The following is a 20961-nucleotide window of genomic DNA, read 5'->3' as shown; positions in this document are numbered from 1 at the left end:
CGAGTCTGAATCATAAGAAATACTGGATCAATATCAGTATCTGGGCAACTTCCCACCTACCCCTCCCCTAACCCAACATTAACCCTAACTTGTTATCAATTGACTGTTGTTGAGTTAGGGGAGGGGTAGGTGGGCAGTTGCCTAGATACTGATATTGATCTGAAATGCTTTTTAAAATTACAGAGAAAACATACATATCTTGAAGCTATCTAAAAGAATGTAAAGCTGTCCTTTCACCAAAATGAATGAAAATAAATTAAGTACATGTAATAATCACTAAAGTAATCCTTTCACCCTCATATCTCAATGTCAATTCTCATAACTGTCTGCTATACATTTCTTGTGATGTTAGCTCTAAGAATTTGGAATAAATTCTGTTTCTTAGCTGATTTTTTTTCTCCTTGTCATTTGTCTGCTACACAAAGTACTAAGATTGTAAGCCTGTTATGATAAATAACTGGTTGAAAATGAAAAGAAAGAAAGTTCAACAAATCAATTGATTGAACAAGTTGTTCACAACAAAAGCTCTGTTTTACTAAGTTCACCTTCTTTTCATTGGCTAGTTTCTGTTCTCTTCTTTCTTTCAGTATTTGTTGTAATCTTAAAGATAAAAGTAACCACAAGGCAAAGTAAGGATGCTTTCAAAAAGATATAATGATTAAAAAAAAAAAAAAAGAAAAAGGAAAAAGAAAAGAAGGGAGAGATATAAACTTTAATAGACCAAGAGAGATGCTATGGGCTTGTGCTAGGCATCCTGAACTCTGAGTCTAGGGAACTGGGCTTGAGCCCTGGTTGCATCAACAGGTCATGTTCTTAGGTAAGACACTCTACTCTTGCAGTGCTTTCCTCCACTTGCAAATGCAATTGAGTGCTGACCAACTGTTAACCCTCAAACCCCTAAAAGTAAGTAGCATCTAAGTTATCCTTATATTATCAGCCCTGAATCACTCAACAAGGTCACAAGAATAAAAGAAATGATCACCAACTAAAGAAGCTCTTGATTGTTTAACAAATTCTCCTTATCAGCACTTTGGGAAATGTAAAGAGAACAGTATAGAGAATATGCAACAGATGTAAGGGTGTAAAGGGTTAAGGCCACATGACAATAACCAAGGAGGGGGAAGACAGGAGTTGCCTCCTGAAAATGAACTGGCATCCCTTTTAGAAAACTAGAATCCTGTGCACTAATATTCATGAGGGATAGCTGTTACTCTTCAGGTTGTCATGCAAATAAATGTGTCCATATCAGTACAACTGGATATTTTTTTCTTTTATTAGAGAAACAAGAGCCTTACTTTTCTTGTTGCTGCTTTTTTTCTTCCTCGGTAAGAGGCTTGATTTCCTCTGTCGACTCAGAAAAGTTGGAATGTCCTGATCTTGCTGCATGCATCTTGAGAATAGAGAAAAAGTGAACTGGTTCAAAAAAACACTCTAAACATAATTATTTCTCCTTTTAACTTCTGCCTAGACAAAAAACCTCCTCCCCCTCTTAAAATTTTAAGAAAAAAAAAATTACACGAGTTCCCAGAAATATTAAGAGTTGAAGATTCTCTTTTTAAGTTAAGACGTTTTTTGGTATACTTGGTTCCTATTCTGTGGAGCCTGAGATTAATGATCAACAGTCAATATTCAACCTTTCCTCAAGGTTCCCTCTTAATTTTTAACCATGGTTTAAAGGACACTAAGAACACTTTGAGTGTCTGATCAGTATAAAAGCAATTGTATTTTCTTCACATGTATTGCTGAATATTCAGTTGGAAAAAAATCTGTTTGGTGTTTTTCCCTCAATGAGATGTTTGCGCTCCAACCAGAGCAGTGAAAACCTTGGTCTTAGAAATACTTGATGAATAAATTCAGGGAAAAAAAAAAAACAGTGAACAAACCTGCACATCATTCTCGCTTTTGAGTCTTTTTCCACAGCTAGAAATACATTTAAATGTACCATATTTAGTTACTATGCAAACATTTATTTCAATCATTAATAAAAAAATTAACTCCAACATGCTGCCAGAACAAAATATCCTTGGTCCTAAAAGTAACTCTCATTTCAGCAATTTTGCCTTGTGGGCTTTCAATCTAGTGATTTGTACAAAGCACAAATCATTAGGTTGTAAAATCCAAGTTTACTGACTGGGTAACCTTGACAGATAAAGAACAAATTTACAGAAGAGCTTTACGTATGAACTAATAGAAGCCATCAGTTAGCTAAAGTTGAACATCAATCACAATAATTTTGGGAATTCCCTTTTGGGGTTGAATATCAATTGGGACATCGTCCTGTTTTCTTCTCCAGTTGCCGATACTATTCTGTACGTGTAACAAATTTCAATAAAGTAAAGTAAAGTAAAGTAAAGTAATTTAAAATATAGCAATCAATTAATTTATAACTGATCATCCATAACAATTATCTAAAGTATCTACAGTGACTTTAGATGCCCTATCGTCTGACATTTTTCACTTAGGTTATCAAACAACACATACAGAGGACACCTTGACAGAAAATCAACAAAGACCAACATTCTAAGCAGTAATTATTAACAATATTCAGCTAAGAAAAGTAATCATTGAAAGAAATCTCACTCATCACAAACAAGAGATAGGGCTTGTTGGGGTTCTACACTGGATCCAGCAGCAGCTGATGAATGATCTAAATTCTCAACTGGAACTTTCTCACTTGCTCCATCAGAAGAGGCTGCTTCGTCATCTACATCATGATAAAATTACATACAACGTATGTAACATAAAAATTTAGAGTAGGTGAAGTGCAGAGACTTTGAGAGAACTTTTATGGTAATGAAACTAAATGATTTAACTTTAAAGGCTCTGATACTTCATCTAACCATTTAACTCCCAAGATCTCAATGTATATTCTTCCTTCTAGCTGCTACACATCTCCTTGTAAATCAGGTACAAGAATATCATGCTAGATCAGGATAACAACTTTTACCTGATATGTTTGAATATTCTCATTACCTATTTGCTGGACATGTGCTTGTCATATTTTAAGGAGAAGTTTCATGTTAATCACTGGTGGGAGTTAAAGAGTTAAGAAATCAATAGACTTTGAGGTACAAAGAACAAGGTTCAAGCCATTTTGGTGTAGATATAGAGACAGAGATTCTTATTATGTCACACTTGTGGCCATATGAATAAAATCTTCATTCCACTTCAGAGCTCAAAATTTACCTCCTTATACTATTTACTCACTTGACTCCTTCAAACTAACTCACCATAGTGTTCTCTGTGGCCAAATGGTAACATATTGGTATGTACATGTAAAATGTGAAGGTCTAAGGTTTATTTTCTTAGGGGGACTCTTATTTTCTCTTTGTTCCATATTTGTAACAATATCACTTCTTTTGCTATTTCATTAAAGAGAAAAGGCTTTACTACAGTAACTTTCTTATTCAGTTTTGTTACCTTGACCCAACACATGTCCAACAGGTGGTTTGTAAGGTTCATCAATGTCTGGATCTTCTGAATGGGCAAGGAGCCTGGACAAGACAAGACAAGGTTACTGACAGTTAATTATGTTTGTTTACATCAAAAACTGCAAATAGCTAGGACTTGACTTGGCAATGTTTTTGAGCTTGATATTTTAGAAATAAATATATTGTTTGATACAGCATTACGGTACTTAAATGAAGAATTTACAAAGACAGCAAACTGAACATTAGTTCAGTGACTAAATTAGTGTGACACTATATCTAAAGAATCAAATCTAGAGTTTTTTAACACTGTAATTTCCATAACTGACCAAGACAGAATCTCTCCTTACAATATCAATACAGTAAATCATCCTCTCTCTCAGAGTGTCAAGCAGACAAATGAAGAATAGAGAAATATCAATCAGGAGATTATTAGTTGATCCAATGCAAAATTCTCCACACTAGCATAATAAGAATGGTATAGTGGACAGTAAGGAGAATTTCTAATGAGATCTTATCCTCGACGCATGATTATTTGGGAATTTGCAACTGAATTATACAATACTGAAATTTACTAAATCCAACTTCATTTCCGAGGTGAAATATCAATTCAGCTCTCGTATGATTTCAGATATTATTTTTTCCTTCCATTTTAGTCCATGATATAATTTTTTCCTGATAGGGATTTTGTTTTACATTATGTCATTGCGTCAAAATTACATTGCCGTTTTTTGACATAAGTTCAGTCCAGATACTAACCATTCCATTGCCTGTTCAACGCCTTTGTTACCAGTTACGGCAAGGGCCTTCTCTCTAATTGAAGATTTGAACAATAAGTAGTTACATATTTCATTAAAATTTTTTTGATGAACTTGTCTCCCACATGGCGAGCGAAATTTGATGAAAAAATAGAAACGTCTCATTTTAAGATCTACTTACGCTCTGTTCCTAGGAAAACCCATTTCAACCAGAATATCTATTTCAGACATATTTATCTACGCTATCTCGCTTTTCCGTCTAAAAGCATCCACTTCCACACTGTCTCCCACCCTGCAAGATCGGTCAGGCTGTATTGGGAGCAATGATACTTTCAAAGGAGAAGCGGGAATCCTGGGCACGAGTTCGTTCGTGAGGTAGAAGACAGTGAATGATTTCTTGTGCCGGGGATTGATGCTTTACGTCTTACAACGGTAAATAGTATATTAGTGAGGTCACCCGTGTAAATGATGCTTAATGCTGGCGAATTAGGCCTAATAACGGACAGTGAGGTCACCTGTGTAATGCAGTGCATTGCTCGTGTAACCTCTCCGTCCCTTCGTGTCCCGCTTGATCCCGCCGTTTTCGTCCCGTCCCCTAACTAAATCGTTATAAACGGACCACTGAGGCGTAACACTTTTTCTTTTATTTATTTTTCCAATCATGATAATAAAACAAACTGTTCGCGTAAAATTTAAAATAACGTCAGGCGACAAATAAACTCAGTTTATCTTAAACATTTTCCAAACAAGTCACAATAAAAAGTGGCATTAAACTTCTAACAAACTGTGATCATGTCAAATTTTTCCGCTTTTGGAAAATCAATACAATTGCACATCGTTGATCTCGCTTTCTGTGAGAAAAAATCAATGAACGATGAGATGTGAAGTTGCTCAACAGTGGGATTTATTTCGACGATGTTGGTCCTTCCAGTAATAAACGCTCCGCCTTAAAATAAAAAAAAGAAATAAAAACATTTATTTGACTAAAACTACTAACTTGTGGATAGAACGCACCAGCTCTTCACATATTTTCGGCTAAGTTTTTTTTTTCAAGTTTGCAACGTGCAAACCTTAGCTCGCTACATGATATGGAGACCGATATAAGCTACTTTGGTGTAGATCACTAGGTACATGTGGAATGCGTCACCTTCAATAAAGTTACAAAAAAAAAGAAACTTACCTCGAGTCGAGTCTTTCTCTCAACTCTCATGTACACCATCACGAGCGTTTCAGGGAGGAGCACTTTGCTGACATAATCAAAGTACTGGCGAGATAAAAATTGCAGAGAATTTAAGACGATAAAATTCTGTTTTATACCTCTCAGATTATCTTCCGTTAGAGATCTGTTAACAATTCAGCCTGTCGCTGAGTTTAACTTAAACACGGTGTTACCTTGCTGTGTTTGTAACAAAACATGTTGGTGAGGACTCCCATTATCCTATCTCGCTGTTCTTCAGAAAATGACCCAAACTGTACTTGAAATGCCAAATCACCTGTAAATTACCAAGGTAAAATCACACAATAAGGCCATTATTTTCTCACTGTGGCCTAAACAGACCTCATTGATGTCGTTATGATTCAATAGAAATAGTGGTTCACGGTACTGCCCATTTGTACCCCTTGAATTCCGGTAGAGTGACTGAAGTGTGGGTGTCTTCGAATAAAAGCAATAAGGTTTCTTGGAGATCGCGAAAGAAGGGAAAAGTGACTCATTTTGAACAGGCCATGATGGCCCTGATAACCCGCGGTTTCAATTTCAATGTGCATCACGCGAAAAAGCAAATGCAATCAAAACAATTAACAACAATAACAATAAAAAAAGAGAGAAATCAGACTGAAATGTAGTTTGCATTACCTTTCATCTTTCCACCTTTCTTGTAATCTTCATGGCGTCGACAATATATCTGTATCAATAAAAAGAGGTACTGTTTTTCTCTCAATCAATCAATCAATCAATCGATCGATCAGTCAATCAATCGATCAGTCAATCAATCAATCAGTCAATCAATCGATCAGTCAATCAATCAATCGATCAGTCAATCAATCAATCAATCGATCAATCAATCGATCAGTCAATCAATCGATCAGTCAATCAATTAATCAATCGATCAGTCAATCAATCGATCAGTCAATCAATCAATCGATCAGTCAATCAATTAATCAATCGATCAGTCAATCAATCAATCGATCAGTCAATCAATCGATCAGTCAATCAATCAATCAATCAATCGATCAGTCAATCAATCAATCAATCAGCCAATCAATTAATCAATCAGTTAATTTTTTAACCAATCAATCAGTCAGGCAGTAAGTGTCCTTCATCTGTCTTTCATTCCATCGATCGCGGCAATTTTGCTATTTCAACACTCAATCGAAATCTCTTTTTCGCGATACGTAAAAGAAACATGTAACTACCTTGCCCTCGAATATATCCCTCAGTTCACGGGTATACTCCCTCACCAGTTGCTCTGTTTGGCTTGCAGTGAGTTCCTCAACATTTCTAAGAGGGGTGTAACAGAAACTGATTAACTTTAAAGTAGTGATAAGTGAAAATGCACTGTCTCTTTAATTTCCTTTCCTAAAAGGTTGCACGGCAAAATGACATCGAATAAATGACAATATGGCTTTTAAATAAAGATAACAGCGTTAAGTCAAAACGTTTGTATATTCCTATCACACTTTTGCTTAATAACAGCTTGGCATATTAAGGAGAATCTGCATGACAATCAATTTGTAGGTCACTCAAAGGGTTATCCTCAACTAAAGGAAATTACTGCACCCAGCTTTAGAGTAACCACAATCTGGTTACACTCTTGAAATTTGCATGTATAGTGGAGAAAAGCAGGAAGGAAAACTTAAAAGGAGCTAGTACAAAATTTGCAAGATATCAAGTACTTTGTACCTTATATTCAGTTTCACAGGCTTGTCTTCTACTGCAATCGCCCTCGCCGGACTCGACTCAGGCTCCTCGGTGACATCTACAGTTAAAAAAAGGAGGTAAAGATCTGAACACGGGAACACAATCGAGAAAGGAAATCGAAAAAATAAGACATTAACTCTGCGTATTCCGGTTACTTTCCCCACCCCTCTGCCCCTTCCCCCCTCCCGGTGGTCCCTGATTAAATTTCTTATCTTGACCCCCAAAAAGGGAAACGAAAGAGAGGAACACCAGCCTTGCTGGAAAGAACTATCAAAAACCGCACTAAGGACTATGAACATGACCTCGGAGGAGACAAAGAAGGCGTCCCGTGAAAAATTAGGGCACGATTAAGGCCCTGTCCCAAGAGGAAAGGGAGACTGAAGCAGCAATCAGTTATTTTACCTTCCAAATCCGTCACTGCTGTCCCATTCACCGTCTTCGCTTGTCGTGTAGTCACTCGCTTCCTCGCTAAATTTGCAGCCTTCCCACTCAAAGATTTTCCTTTTATTTCTACCTGATTGGTCCTCCTTTTTTTGGAGTTAATAGTTCCCTTTGCGTCAGGTTTGACATTTGAAGAAGTTTCATTATCAGTTGAAAAGACAGAAGTGAACAAGTCTTGATCATCGGACAAGTCCGAACCTTTGCGCTTTGCCGTGTTTCGTCTCACTTTAGGTGTCTCAAAATCGTTATCATCTTCTGTTCTATCAACAAGAGCTATCGCTTTTCTTTTACCTCCACTTTCATCGTTGGACACAGCTCTCTGTTTCTTAACGGTCTTGTACTTGGAAATTCGAGACCTAAGACACGGAACTGAATCAGAGTTAGTCGTATCAGATTCAGAAAAAGATCCGCGTCGTTTTAGCTTTGAAGAATTGGAAACAATCGATTCTAATTTATTCTTTTGAGTGTCTTTAACAGCTTCAACGTTCGTGACATCTTTCAAGGAATTGAAGCCGTCACTACAACTGGCTACTTGAGGAACATCTTCCTTCGTTACGGAGACGCTATCTGCACTGATATCATTCTGTGACCATCCCTGCTCGTTATCTTCGTTTCCACGCCTTTTGAGAATCTTTTGGTCATATTCGTCTTGTTTTGAGCCATTCTCGCTTTCGTGAAGTGGAACGACGTCGTGAGTTTCAATTTTTGGGCTGAACTGATTAACACAAGAGATATCTTCATTTCTTCCATCAGTTTCTACATCCTGAACTTTTGCTGAGTCAAAAACCTTGGAGTTTTCCTTTTCTGTTTCCTCTGAATCAACCCCAACAGGCAAATTGGAACAAACGTAGGATTCACTCTTTTCCTGTGAGTCGTTTTTCTTGTTCCTAACGGATAAAACAGCACACCATACACAAATGAGTAAAACAAAATCAATATTAAGACCTTTAGACTTAACGATTACTTGATCATCATCTGACAATCTGAACACAAGATCGAACATTTTGACAAAACAATTGTACTTTCGACATCAATTTGTTGACGGATAACATTTGCCCTTAGTCCATCAAAATGGCAAACATTAAAGAAAAGGTTACAGAAAAACATACAGAACAACAAATCTTAGTGAGATGAGCACTTCTACTTACAAACACTTCGAGGCAGCTCTCTTTTTCAGGGTTGAACGTGTGACATAGACATTTTCTTTATTGAAGTACTTGCTGATGGTTGACTTGGGAGGCTGTTGTTCTTGAACATCTTCAGTCACCTAAATTGAACCAATTTTATCAAACTCAATAGCAGTGTTATGCAATTTTCTAATTACAGTGGATGAAGTTTCTTTAGTCAATAAAAGCTACTGGCTGGACACTGTCACTAATGGCAAGTACTAAAGAGATTTATCAAAAAAAGCCCTTAATCACAAAAATTGTTTTGGGGGAGGGGAGATTATTTGCTTGTGTTTCCACTGTACACTGATCAATATACCCCTTGTGCCTTTAACCCTTTACCTCCCATAAGTGACCAAGACAGAATTTCTCCTTACAATATCAATACAATATCAAGCAGGCAAGTAATGAGAATAAAGAAAAATATAAATTAAGGGAATTTAATTCTTGATCCAGTGCCAAACTCTCCAAATTTATATCATAAGCACTGTATGGCAGACAGTATGGAGAATTAAAATGAGATCTTAGGATTAAAAGGGTTAAGTGCGAAAGTGCAAGATGATTGTTATCATGAATAAATTAAACAAGAAGTATGTGCACTTAGTATTAGTGCATGCTGATTATAATCATGAAATGTCCACAGATATAATCAAAGAACAACTTACCTGTGATTTTGCCGGAGGCTTCTGATCACCAGGTTGAGAATTTAACATGACTGTAACATGGAGCTTCTCTGGATAGAAAACACAGCTTTCATGGCCACCACCTGAAAAACAAAAATCCCCAAATGTTTCAGAAGCAATTCTTCAAGTTTGCTCCAAGCCATTATTGAAACCTGTGGGTGACTTGATGTATAACTATCTTTGGGCCAAGCTCCCTTATGTACCCATCCATCCATCCATCCCATTGCTCTGATGAAGTGCTAACGCTTGAAACATCAGCTTTTTTACCATTTACGGTGGCTAATTTATGTCTTCAACCCAGTTGTTAACACTAAATTACCTGCTATACTCTCCCACCAACGCAGCACCACAGTTTCTTTAGAAACTTACCCCCTTATTCCCTTATGCACCCTCTGATTCTTCTACTAACACATTTTTGCACTAAATAAAAAAATACTATTATGTACTCTAAGCAATGGTGGCTCATTATTGATTTTGTCCAAATACAAATGTGGTCCAAAGAAGAAAGAGGAATGAAAGAAGGAAAAGAGAGAACTTCTGGATTCTATCCTCAGTCACAACAATTTGAGGTGAAATCTCTCACTGTTTCACCATCTTTGCCTCTCCAAAATTATTGGAATTATGAGCAAGCCCATTGTTTATTAAGTGAGACTGACCTAAAAAATTTAGATCACCTGAACTTGTGTAACACACTCCAGTTACCAATTAGATATTTACTACCATAAATATTTTCATCATAACATGACACAGAATTAAAATCACCTGAATAGTCAGATTGCTGTACATCCCTTGCCACCTTTGGATCCCCTGCTTGCGACTCATTTGAGAAACAAGAAAATTAAAAAAATAAAAACTCAGTAGTGATCAATAATCATTAATTTGCACAAAGCAGGAGCCTTATGACCAAGTTGTGAGCAGTTTATGCTACTGGCAGTTTTTGAGGGACTTAAGATGAAAAAAATGAGTGGGATTAACAAGGTAATTTGGTGTTATCAACTGAGTTGATAATATAATTATGTAAATTGGCCACTGTTAAGGTTTCAAAAGCTGATGTTTTGAGTGTTAGCCTTCCACTGATCAAAAGGAGACAGGCTAACACTCAAAACGTCAGCTTTTGAAACTCTTAATGGTGGCCACTAAAATGTTACCAACTCAGTTCATAAAACCAAATTACCTTGCTATACTCTCCCACCCACGCAGCACCATAGTTTCTTTAGAAACTTAACCCTTTTATTATTGAGTAGGATTTTAGTCTGTCCCATTTCTACAGCCAAAAAACCAGCCATCTAGACCAAGTAATGAATCTTCATTGCAATAGTAGTGGACGAGCCCATTCCAGGCATTCAGTTGGTAAAATGGAGAAAAAATCAAATAAAGAGGACATTTTCATAACTTTTTCTGTCACCAGTTGTAAAGTTGCACAAAATTATCCTCAAGAAAAAAAACTGGTTTATTAAAAAAATATAACATATTTAATATACAATTATTAAAGCTTATAAAATATAATTACTGTCCTCACCTCTTTCTTCTGAACCAAAACAATTTGCCCACACATTCTTTTCCTGACAAACTGATACTGAATGAGCAGTTCATGATCTAAAGGTAAAGAGTGATTTCTCAAACCATTATACAATTAGTAATTTTTTTTTTGTTTGTTTGCATACAATGAAATCACAAGCTACCTTCCACTCAGCCTCCAAAGCAGAGGTTTCGGTAACATTATACCCTAAATCAGATTTATACAGACTTTAAATGCACAAGATCTGATTGTTAATTCTCCTCTCAAGCTGCTACACATTTTCTTGTCAATTAGTTCAGAAAATTTGGTGTTAGATCAAGACAACAACTTCTGCTTGTTAATTTAGAGTATTTTTATCTGTTTGCTTGAAATGTAAGGATTTTTTAGGAAGAAGTTACATTTTAATCACTCCGAGGAGTTAAAGGATTAATTACTATGATAAATATTGCTACACATTCCAGAGAGCTTTGCATACAGCTTATAGCCCAAGTTTGGAGATAACTGGTCTGAAACACTTAACATGCGCATAGTATTCAGAAGTAATAGATGATCAATTATTACACAAAATTCTACTGACACGAAAGTGTTCTTCTGTAAACCACTTGTATTTGTTGTCTTTATTTTCTGTCGCTGGCTGATTTCCAAGTGAATATACTGGATGTATAAAAACCTCCACCATCAATACCTTGCGATCAAGAACCTAAAAAAAATAAATCCCAATCTATTTTCTAATGCACAAAAAGCTTGTCACAGAGCTTGAGAGAAAAGAAAATGTATACAATTTCATTAGACGAATACCAGTTCTTGTTGCGATTTTTTACATTTCTCACAAATTAAAAGCTGAAACATGATTCAAATGAAATAAAAACCTGCTTTGCTAATTTGGAATTCGAAGTTAACTAAATAAGGTGAATTGTCGATTCAGGTTAATGACAGTTCAGTGTGTGTGTTATTGTAAAATTTAAATTCTACGTTCCATTTATCCATTAAGACCATCTAGCTAGGTGTACGTAGTAAATTACCTTTGCATATACTATGCTTTTCTTTGAATTTGGCTTCATTGAGGTATTTCACTCTGTTATTCGCCTAGAAACTGTCGATCAAGGGAAGTAAACTAGCAAAAAGAAACGACCGCCATTTTGGAAAAGATTGGCGGGAAATCCTCAACGAACACTGGGAGCCAGTAGAAAATGCCCAGAAGGTCTGGGGAGGAGCTATTTTAAAAATGGCGCTGAAAATGGATATTATTTCATGAAATTCCGGAAAGGAAGCTGTGAAGTTAGCTGTTTATATCATGAATATTTTATGTGAAGTTGCCAAGCGTAATTCGCCGTAGGCCTTTGTTTTAGTTGGGACGGTTGACTACCCTGTAATTGGGTAAAGGAAATATGGCGAAAAGTTATGACTACCTGTTTAAAATTCTCCTGATTGGAGATTCAGGGGTTGGAAAAACTTGTATTCTCTGTCGCTTCGCCAACAACGAATTTAACAGATCACACATATCAACCATAGGTAAGCTGAAAAAAATCAGTCGGGGAAAAATCTTTCTTCGCTAGAATTATTCAGCAGGTTGTCACTGAAATACCTGTAATTTGCTGTACCAATGAATAATTCTGCATCTTTCTGTATTTTCTAGGAATAGATTTCAAGATGAAAACGATTGTTGTCGAAGGGAAAAGGATCCGAATACAGATGTGGTAAGCCATCTTTAGATATCCAAAATCTTCTCTCGCAGTTTGAACGCTGGTTTCCGGTGTTAAGGCTTAACAACATTCTCACTATGGAGGTGAAGAGGACGGACTCCTTTGCCTTAATTTTGTTCTTAAATGATTTTTGATGTAGTTTTGCCATAAATCTAAGGTACAGTAATGCGAAACTAAGTTACATGTAGGTACTTTTAGTATCGAAACCATTTTACATAGCGCTTAAGCTACCGACGCTTGTGAAGAACTCGGGAACAACACTAATTTCACCGCTTCCTCTTTTTATCCGCGTACGAAGATGCTATTAAGATGATGTTAACGTTTCATAAAATAATTTACCCCTATAGCTGTTTCATTGTTATTTACTCTACTTAATTCATTTGAAACACCAGTCCGCGACTGTCTTCGTATGTCCCTAGATATACTTCTCCGAGACGATCACGAGAAGATTTGGTATATTCTAGCTATTTCCCTTTCGATTGAGAACAACTAAAAACTTTTTAATCCACATCGACTGGTTTCGTCTCATCAATATTTGGTCGTGTTTATTTTGAAGCGCATACATGAGGTGTTATTTTCGTCAAACTCGTTTGTGCAGTTTACGATATCGATTATAGCCAATTTAGATTTTATTACTCTATGCTACATTTAAATTTTATTGCGCCCATTAGAAGATTCTTAAGTGCCGCTCTTTCAGCGGGACATTTTGAGCTTCACCGAGATACGTCTCCTCGTCATGAGCATTTAGTGGAAACAGTCAAATTTTAGCGGAATGTTACTTCCTTTTACGTTTCTTTAAACTATCTCAAAGTTAGTCAGACAATTACATCATTATGATTATAGTAAAGTTAAGAAGGTTAAGATGCCATTTATTGTTTTATTGTCTGGATCAATTGCTCAGCCTTTTTCTGTTAAAAAGCTGTATTTAAAGGAATTATCTTTAATGTGGTTGAACTCCAAGGAAATATACCCAAAGAAAGCAATCATTTTTCAGTAAAATCTTTATTGAATTTTCCGAACCAAGACCAAATGTTTTCCCTAATAACTACAGGGCCACTGAACTCTCCTTTGCTTATCTTATCATTTTCTAACCTTTGCTTGGATGACTGAGAACTGAAACTTTTTTTTTTTGGACTAATGGACCCCCTAGCAATTGCATGACAAGCAGTGAGACAATAAAATCAATCCAGGCCATAATTTGGGGTTAAATTTGCTTTGATTTGTCAAAGAGGATCTTTGTAAAGTAGTATGATTTAAATAAAGTGCTCAAGATTTAATGTTTTGCTTGATTCATTGTTTATGTAGTGGAAATTATATTAAAAGAATGGCGGACTTTAGCCATTTAAGTGGAGGATCAATTATTTATATTTGAACTGATCTCTGCTTCTTAAATTCAGATAAATACAACTATTCAGGATTTCTTGTTGTCCAGGGAACATCTTGTTTCTAAAAGAATGTTGGAAACCACATGGGAAGTACAAAGCAATGGCCTTCAATGGCTAGCAATTGCTGTTGATAGATGTGAAGTAATATTTGAACTGACTTCTGTTTCCTGACTTTATAGGGATACAGCTGGTCAAGAGAGATATGAAACAATCACAACACAATACTACAGAAGAGCACATGTAAGTCTAGTGGTTGAATTCATGTGCATATTTGTAAGATATGTAGTCTTTACTATGATTCTCATTATTATATAGTACAATCATATCTATGGACACAAATAATATTTTTTGAAGAGCATGAAAAATTATTTAAATCTGTGAGAATGACCTCAACTCAGCTGGGGGACCAATCTATTTTCAGTTCTCTAGAATTACAATTAAAAAAGACTCATTAGTGATGTTCCCTTTTGGTGAAATAAAAGCAAATATTGTGGGGGAAAAGAAGACAGGAACAGTTTCAGTGTAATGTGCCACAATTATCGAATGACTTACTTCAGATGAAATGAATGTCAGAGGAAATAATTTTATGGCTTTGACTGGTGTCCAACCACAGGGGTTGATTAAAAGCAAATGTTACCTCCTTTTCCCCTTTCATCTCTCTTCTATATATTCTATGTGCCTATGAACATACAGTATTGGTTGATATTTTCTTTACTACCTTCCAAACCTTTTAACTGTCACAAGTGATTAACATATAAATTCTTTTTACAATATTCCTACTTTATTCAGCAAACAGGTAATGAGAGTACTCAAACTTATCAGGTAGAAGTTGTTATCTTGATTTAATACCAGTTCTTGTAACTAGTTTACAAGGTAATTGGTAGCAGCTAGACAGGAGAATTGACAATGATATCATTGGAGTTAAGGGGCTAAATTAACTTTTTAACTCCCATGAATGACCAAGACAGAATTTCTCCTTTCAATATCAGTACAATATCAACCAGATAAGTGATGAGAATAAAGAAAAATATCCTCTTGAGGATAATTAGTGGATCCCATACTCAATTCTTTGAACTAACATTATAAGAATTGTATGGTTGAAAGTAAGGAGAATTGCAAATTTGATCCGGGAGTTAGAGGGTTAGTAAATCTACAACAGGGTCAAATTTTTACTGGTGAGCAAATTCAAAAAGGGCTTGTGAACTTGAGTGTGAACTTGTCAGATTTATCAGCTCTGGATACCGCATAATTTATCTGTGTCAATAACTTTGAATGAATTTCCTTTAAATTTTATTCTTCCTTTTTACAGGGAATAATTCTAGTGTATGATATAACAAGGCAGGAAACATTTAATAATATTAGGAAATGGCTTAGATATGTTGATGAGGTGAGTCTTACAGGGATTTTCCTGAATTTCTGTCCATCTTTAACTTGATAAAAAGCATTGGGTGTGCCTTAGTTAACAGGTAATTTTCTTTTCTTAGCATGCTAACAACAATGTTCAGAGACTACTGCTGGCAAATAAATGTGATGCTGAAGATGAAAGAAGAGTTTGGAAGGATCAAGGAGCAAGGGTTGGTATCCTTTGAAATCTTTCCATTCATTTGATATTTATTTAAAAAGAGGAAGGGCTACAGTTGTCTTTAATTTTTAGACTACAGAAACAACTCCTATGAGTTAAAGATCTATCAGTGATTTTCCAATACAGTATCTTGTAACACAAACCTTTGAAAAAGTGTTTGCATTTTACTTTTCAGCTTGCTGCTGAAAAAAATATCAAGTTCTATGAAACAAGTGCACAGTCCAATATAAATATAGATGAGGTAAGAGCTGAATTACTGCCAAGTTTTAAATGGAAATTTGTATCTCCATTTTACTTTTTATGTTGTTTTTTCAATCTTTCTCCCATTTTCTTCTTCAATTTAAGGCCTTCACAGAAATATGCCGACAAATTTTACAAACTATGGATGTGCCTGACCAGGTAAAAGTTTGTCAGCTTAGACAGTGCAATATGTATGACCTAGTCTTATCTATAATAGCTGCAGTACTTCTGATCAGCATTGATTATTGGTAACTGAGGATTTGAAAGGTCAAAGCTGAGTTTGGTCAAAACTGAGTTTGCATAGAGTTGTAGAACTCTTTACTGAGAAGTAGTTTACTAGTCAGTTAAGTTGAAAGAAAAATAGGTTTCTTTCAGAGCCTGTTTGATAAAAAAAAAAGTCATGGCTCCAGAGACAAGAATTAGCCATGTGCTATAAGTTGCGGTGAACATCAGTTAGAGTTCAGTGCCAGCAAATTGGACTCCAGATAGAAAAGACTAGATTTTGTTCCTTGGACAGGTCACTGTGTCATGTTCTATGGTTAGATGCTTCTTTCTCCACTGGAAAACTTGAAGAATGGAGGAACTATAGACTAGCATCCATCCAGGAAGAGTGGAGTGCACTTTCTAATTGAATGGCATTAAAAAAAATTGTGGAAGTAATTTTTAGAAGCCAATCAGAAAAAAAGGAAAAATTACCAGGAGCCTCAAAGTAAAACACAAAAAACAAGCACTCAAGGCATGATTGGTTTTTGTAAATTTTGCATCTGATTCATTGAGAGAGTGAAATGAGCTTTGCTGAAACTTTCCCAAGGTGAATTCAAACATAAGTATTTTAACCTTGGACAACTTTTAAGACTTAATTTCAAGTCCCTAAATGCTTTAGAACAAGAATTTATTCTGTCAGTAGTCGACCACTAGGCCTGTATTGTTTACTTTAGAATGATTACTTTGCATATTATGTATTTCCTTATAAAGTGTATCTGATCTTATTCCATAGAATGGAAGAATACTCTCCTCTGCTGGTGAGATTGGATCAAGTGCAGTACTCTTGGACACGAAAAATGAAGTTCTGCCACGAAGCTCTTGTTGTTATTAAATAAATAAATTATTAATGAATTTAGAAATATTTCTTATTATAAACTTATTGATAGATTTTGTTGCAAGACTACTAGTATTTGGGATTATTAGCCTTGTAGAATCTGCCCATTTGGCTCACTTTTATAACTTGCATTTATCCAGAGATCTTGTTATGAATATTTTGTATAAAGATGGTTTAGAACTCAATGTGACTTATGTATGAAAAACAGGAATAGTTTTGAAACTTGAAATACTGAGTAAACATCTAACAGTTGCATTGTCAACTACTAAAAATTCTCTCAGCTGTTTCATGTTAGTATTAATTGTATTATAATTCTGTATCTGCTGCAAATGGAAATTCATCTGACACTCAGAAATAGGGTATTGAATCTAGTCTGTTCACAGACTCTATTTTTTTTCTCAAGAGAATCATTGTGCTTCTTTGCTAAGTCCAGCAAAAAAATGTGTATGTCTCTGGACAAACTAATTTCATTCCTGTGCTTTATGTTCTTTTCTCCATATATGACAACATTAAATTAATAGGCTAACTTTGTAATACTTTTTATATTTAATTATTGGCCAGTCTATAACACCCTTTGCTGTTTTTAGGGACAGGTCAAACAGTCCACAGTTTGCCAGTAGTGAAGCAAAAGTAAACATATTTTGAATAAGAACAAGTAATCAGATGATTTAAGGGGAAAGTATGAAATGAATGGGTCTCAATATAAATATAATCACTGTAAAATACAAGATGTGACTTAAGTCAGGGAAATAAGTACTTCAGCCATATATATTAAGAAAATTAAGGATGCACTGGCACTACTTTTTCATAACTACATTGTTGTAACTGCAAATAAAAGTTGTTTGTGAGGATTGTATACTTGCCTGCCTTTTGTCTTTTGTTTATTTTTACCAAATTAGTTATCATTCCCAATTATTATCATCAATAAACTTTGTTGCCGACTGCTGATCTCCTTGCAAAATTTCACTGAAATTGCATTGCACTATTCTCACTTCTTGATAATGCAGGCTGTTGTGGGTTTTACAAAACATAAGTCATAATCGGTCATTCTACATGGAAGCTGATAAATATTTACATTTTTGGCAGAAAACATCATTATTGTGGGAAATGCCCCATAATAGTGGGTGACACTTTCACAGCAAGTTTGGAACTAGGCGTATTTCTGCTGAAAACCCTTATCCACCACCCAGGTGTTAATTTTTCTCATCATCTCCTCCACCCTAACTCTAAATCAAACATGGGCAGTCAAATTAACTATTGTGGGCTTGTAACATTAACTCTTCCTATCAAGACATCTGCATTGCAGGCTGAAGTAAACCACTTTTAACATCTTGGGATCCTTGTCACATCATGGTAAGTCTGTTGGTCTCTGGTATGACTTATACCACAGGCCAGCATTTAGTTGCAATTGTCAAGGTATCTATGGTTTATCCATTGAATAACACTGACAGTATATTTGCATTTTTATTTTTACTTGAGCTATTACAGGAATGCTCAAGTCCAAGAATGAAAGCACTTTGTTTTTTTCTTCTTATCTGGTTGCCAAATCTGCATCATGGTCACAGGCATTCCTGTCACCTGTCTTCGGTCTTCAAGAAGTATCCAAGTACTTTGTGAATACTTGAACCCATGCACTGCTCAAAATACTTGCGAGATTTATAAGATAAGTAAACACACAAGCCTCCTTGAAAATTTATTCTCTGACATTATTCAAGAATATTTTCCCAGCAAATTTAGATTGTTGTTTCATATAAAGAATTACCAAAACAAAACAAACCAGTGCAGAGTTATGGTACAACAATATTTTATTGAAGAGAAAGCACCATTTACATGACTGTAATTCTGATAACTATAGCACTTCAGGGTGCATTTGAATTAGGTCCCCTTCTTTTTCCAAATCCAGCAACAACATTAACAAATCGCCTGTTGTATTGCATTCTTCGCTTGGCACGGCCAGTCTTCTTCTTTTTCTTTTCTTGCTTGTCAACCTTTGTAAAAGGTAGAAACCACGTTTATGTACCAAAAGCCAATAGTTTCTTCCATGGCCTACCTGCTGCATCTTAATTATTAACCCTTTAACTCCCATGAGTGACTAAGACAGAATTTCTCCTTACAATATCAATACAATATCAACCACATAAGTGATGAGAATAAAGAAAAATATCAATTTGGGAATAATTGGTTGATCCAATACTGTATTCTCTGAACTAACATTATAGGAATTGTATGGTTGACAGTAAGGAGAATAACATTTGATCTGGGAGTTAAAGGATTAATATCAACAGGAACACAATGATATGGTAAGCTTACACTATGTACAGAGTTCATAAATGACAATGGAAAGCTCAGGGCAAAAACTCTTTATATCTAATTTCCTCCTTGATTTCACTTTACTTCTTAGAAATATGGTACAGCATGTGAAAAAAACAACAACAACAACAAAGAAAAACACTTTGATTTCCCTAGAAAGGTTCTTTGCCATGTTTTTACTGATAAGCTTGTTGACGAAGACAAGTTTAAAAAGACTACCTCAGCACTTTGACCACAAAGAGTGAGTAGCTTCTAGCTTCTCAATTCAGTATCCCCCCTGAGTCACACATTATGGTCATGAGAATAAAGGAAATGACCACCAACTAAAGGAGTTCTTGATAGTAAAACAAATTCTCCTAGTCAGTACTTTAAGAAATGTATAGAGAACAGTGTGGAGACAATGCATACAGAAGATAGGGTGTAAAGGGCCATTGGACAAAAGACAGAAACTTACCTTAGGTGTTTGTCCCTTCACTTTACCAGCACGAGCAAGTGAACCGTGGACCTTACCTATGTGAGAACAATGAATAGTTATGGATTTTCTCTAAAATTTCTTCCAGGAAAATGCCAAAATATAGTTTGATCAAATATTGAAAGGTTCCAGTCTGGGAAAGCTGTAGTCATGTCACCTTCACATACACTGTAGGTATCATTGTAAGGATTGACAGGACTCTACATGAGCATGTAGAATTCTGTTGAGGTGATCCAGTGGTATTTAGTTGAATAAAACTAAGATCCACTGCAAAATTACAGTGATAGAAAAGGCTTACTCTAGTTTTCTTGCATAAATTTTCTCACACAACAACAAAAGATCATGGTTCTCACAGACAGCAGTATTTCTATTGCAATAACCACAGAATTTCCTACATCAAATAATTAAAAATCTATCACACAGTAGTGTGTCAAAACCATATGTTACGACTGCCTTTTCCATCCATTAATATATTATCGACAAATTGGTGTAAATCATTTGTATCATAGCGATGCCAAAACAATAAAGAAAGAAAAAACTGCTGAGTCGTAATTAAATAACATGAAAAATTTCCTCACTTTTCTTCTGACCTTACAGCCGAATATTTTTGGTTTTCCCTGAAAATTTCCCTAACCATGTAGAATGCAAATTCACCACTTAGATCATCTGATAGTTTTTTGGAAAAAACACTAATACTCTGCTTTCCAAGAGTACAAAAATGTGACAAACAGAGCCCAACTCTTTGAAATGCAGAAAAATAGATCTAGCAATACATAAACAAATCGATTTAAGGGTTTATACCTCCGAGCAAGCGAAGCCCGACTTCCAAAGTAGCCAGATCAACTACCCCACAATCCACAAGGCTCAGTTCATCCTCTAGAGGTTGTCCAGCGTAGAAGAGAACCTGTTCATCGACAGAGATGCCCTCAGCAAAGGCGATTTCATTCTTGAGATACTGGACACTCTCCGTGCCAGTGACATCGAAAGTATGAAGGTTTTGTCCGCGAACAAATAGCTGCATCTTGAATTACCTATCGCCAAAAGGAACAGCAATGATTACTGATACATTTTTCTGATAGAGAGCTCACTAGTGGACTCTCTGTAATGTAAATATAGCGAATTTATCCTTGCGTTCTTACCGATTACACGTGGTGGTGCAACCAAACTTTCGTAAAGGAAGATACCTTGCACTGCGCATTCATTTGACGCATGGCGCCAAGTGGCCGCCGGGAGTAGAGCCTGCGATGAGAATGTC

At 35.8% G+C, this 20961-nt stretch overlaps 3 protein-coding genes across 4 annotated transcripts in view; 1 reads left to right on the top strand and 2 right to left on the bottom strand.

Annotated features, from left to right (window-relative positions):
- The window catches only part of LOC131791901 (UBX domain-containing protein 1), an 8976-nt gene extending 3891 nt beyond the window's left edge, over positions 1 to 5085 (bottom strand). The window contains exons 1-7 of one of the 2 annotated variants that reach the window (XM_066169900.1): positions 4702 to 5085; positions 4188 to 4241; positions 3421 to 3494; positions 2581 to 2704; positions 1884 to 1920; positions 1296 to 1390; positions 546 to 600 (exon numbers count right to left, since the gene is read on the bottom strand). In XM_066169900.1, the coding sequence (XP_066025997.1) occupies positions 546 to 600; positions 1296 to 1390; positions 1884 to 1920; positions 2581 to 2704; positions 3421 to 3494; positions 4188 to 4195 (393 nt within the window). In that variant the 5' untranslated portion in view covers positions 4196 to 4241; positions 4702 to 5085. Of the gene's footprint in view, positions 1 to 545; positions 601 to 1295; positions 1391 to 1883; positions 1921 to 2580; positions 2705 to 3420; positions 3495 to 4187; positions 4242 to 4367; positions 4508 to 4701 lie in introns of those variants that run through there. The other variant, XM_066169899.1, reaches the window with a different exon arrangement.
- A 7083-nt stretch (positions 5086 to 12168) lies between these two features.
- On the top strand, positions 12169 to 17759 carry LOC131791891 (ras-related protein Rab-13-like). Its single transcript, XM_059109261.2, has 8 exons — positions 12169 to 12427; positions 12552 to 12612; positions 14183 to 14243; positions 15313 to 15390; positions 15488 to 15577; positions 15761 to 15826; positions 15931 to 15984; positions 16823 to 17759. Exons 1-8 carry the CDS (start codon positions 12304 to 12306, stop codon positions 16919 to 16921), a joined length of 633 nt encoding a protein of 210 aa, XP_058965244.1. The 5' UTR covers positions 12169 to 12303; the 3' UTR covers positions 16922 to 17759.
- Positions 17760 to 18711: 952 nt separating this feature from the next.
- Positions 18712 to 20930, bottom strand: LOC131791893 (ubiquitin-like FUBI-ribosomal protein eS30 fusion protein). The gene is made up of 4 exons (XM_059109265.2): positions 20846 to 20930; positions 20508 to 20737; positions 19689 to 19744; positions 18712 to 18912 (listed from the first exon to the last, which is right to left on the bottom strand). Exons 2-4 carry the CDS (start codon positions 20725 to 20727, stop codon positions 18784 to 18786), a joined length of 405 nt encoding a protein of 134 aa, XP_058965248.1. The 5' UTR covers positions 20728 to 20737; positions 20846 to 20930; the 3' UTR covers positions 18712 to 18783.
- Positions 20931 to 20961: the final 31 nt, after the last annotated feature.

Source organism: Pocillopora verrucosa, chromosome 7, assembly GCF_036669915.1.
Source record: "Pocillopora verrucosa isolate sample1 chromosome 7, ASM3666991v2, whole genome shotgun sequence".
In the NCBI taxonomy this organism is placed as follows: domain Eukaryota; kingdom Metazoa; phylum Cnidaria; class Anthozoa; order Scleractinia; family Pocilloporidae; genus Pocillopora; species Pocillopora verrucosa.
The sequence above is the reverse complement of the archived record's forward strand: the minus strand, read 5'-3'. Positions and strand labels throughout refer to the sequence as shown.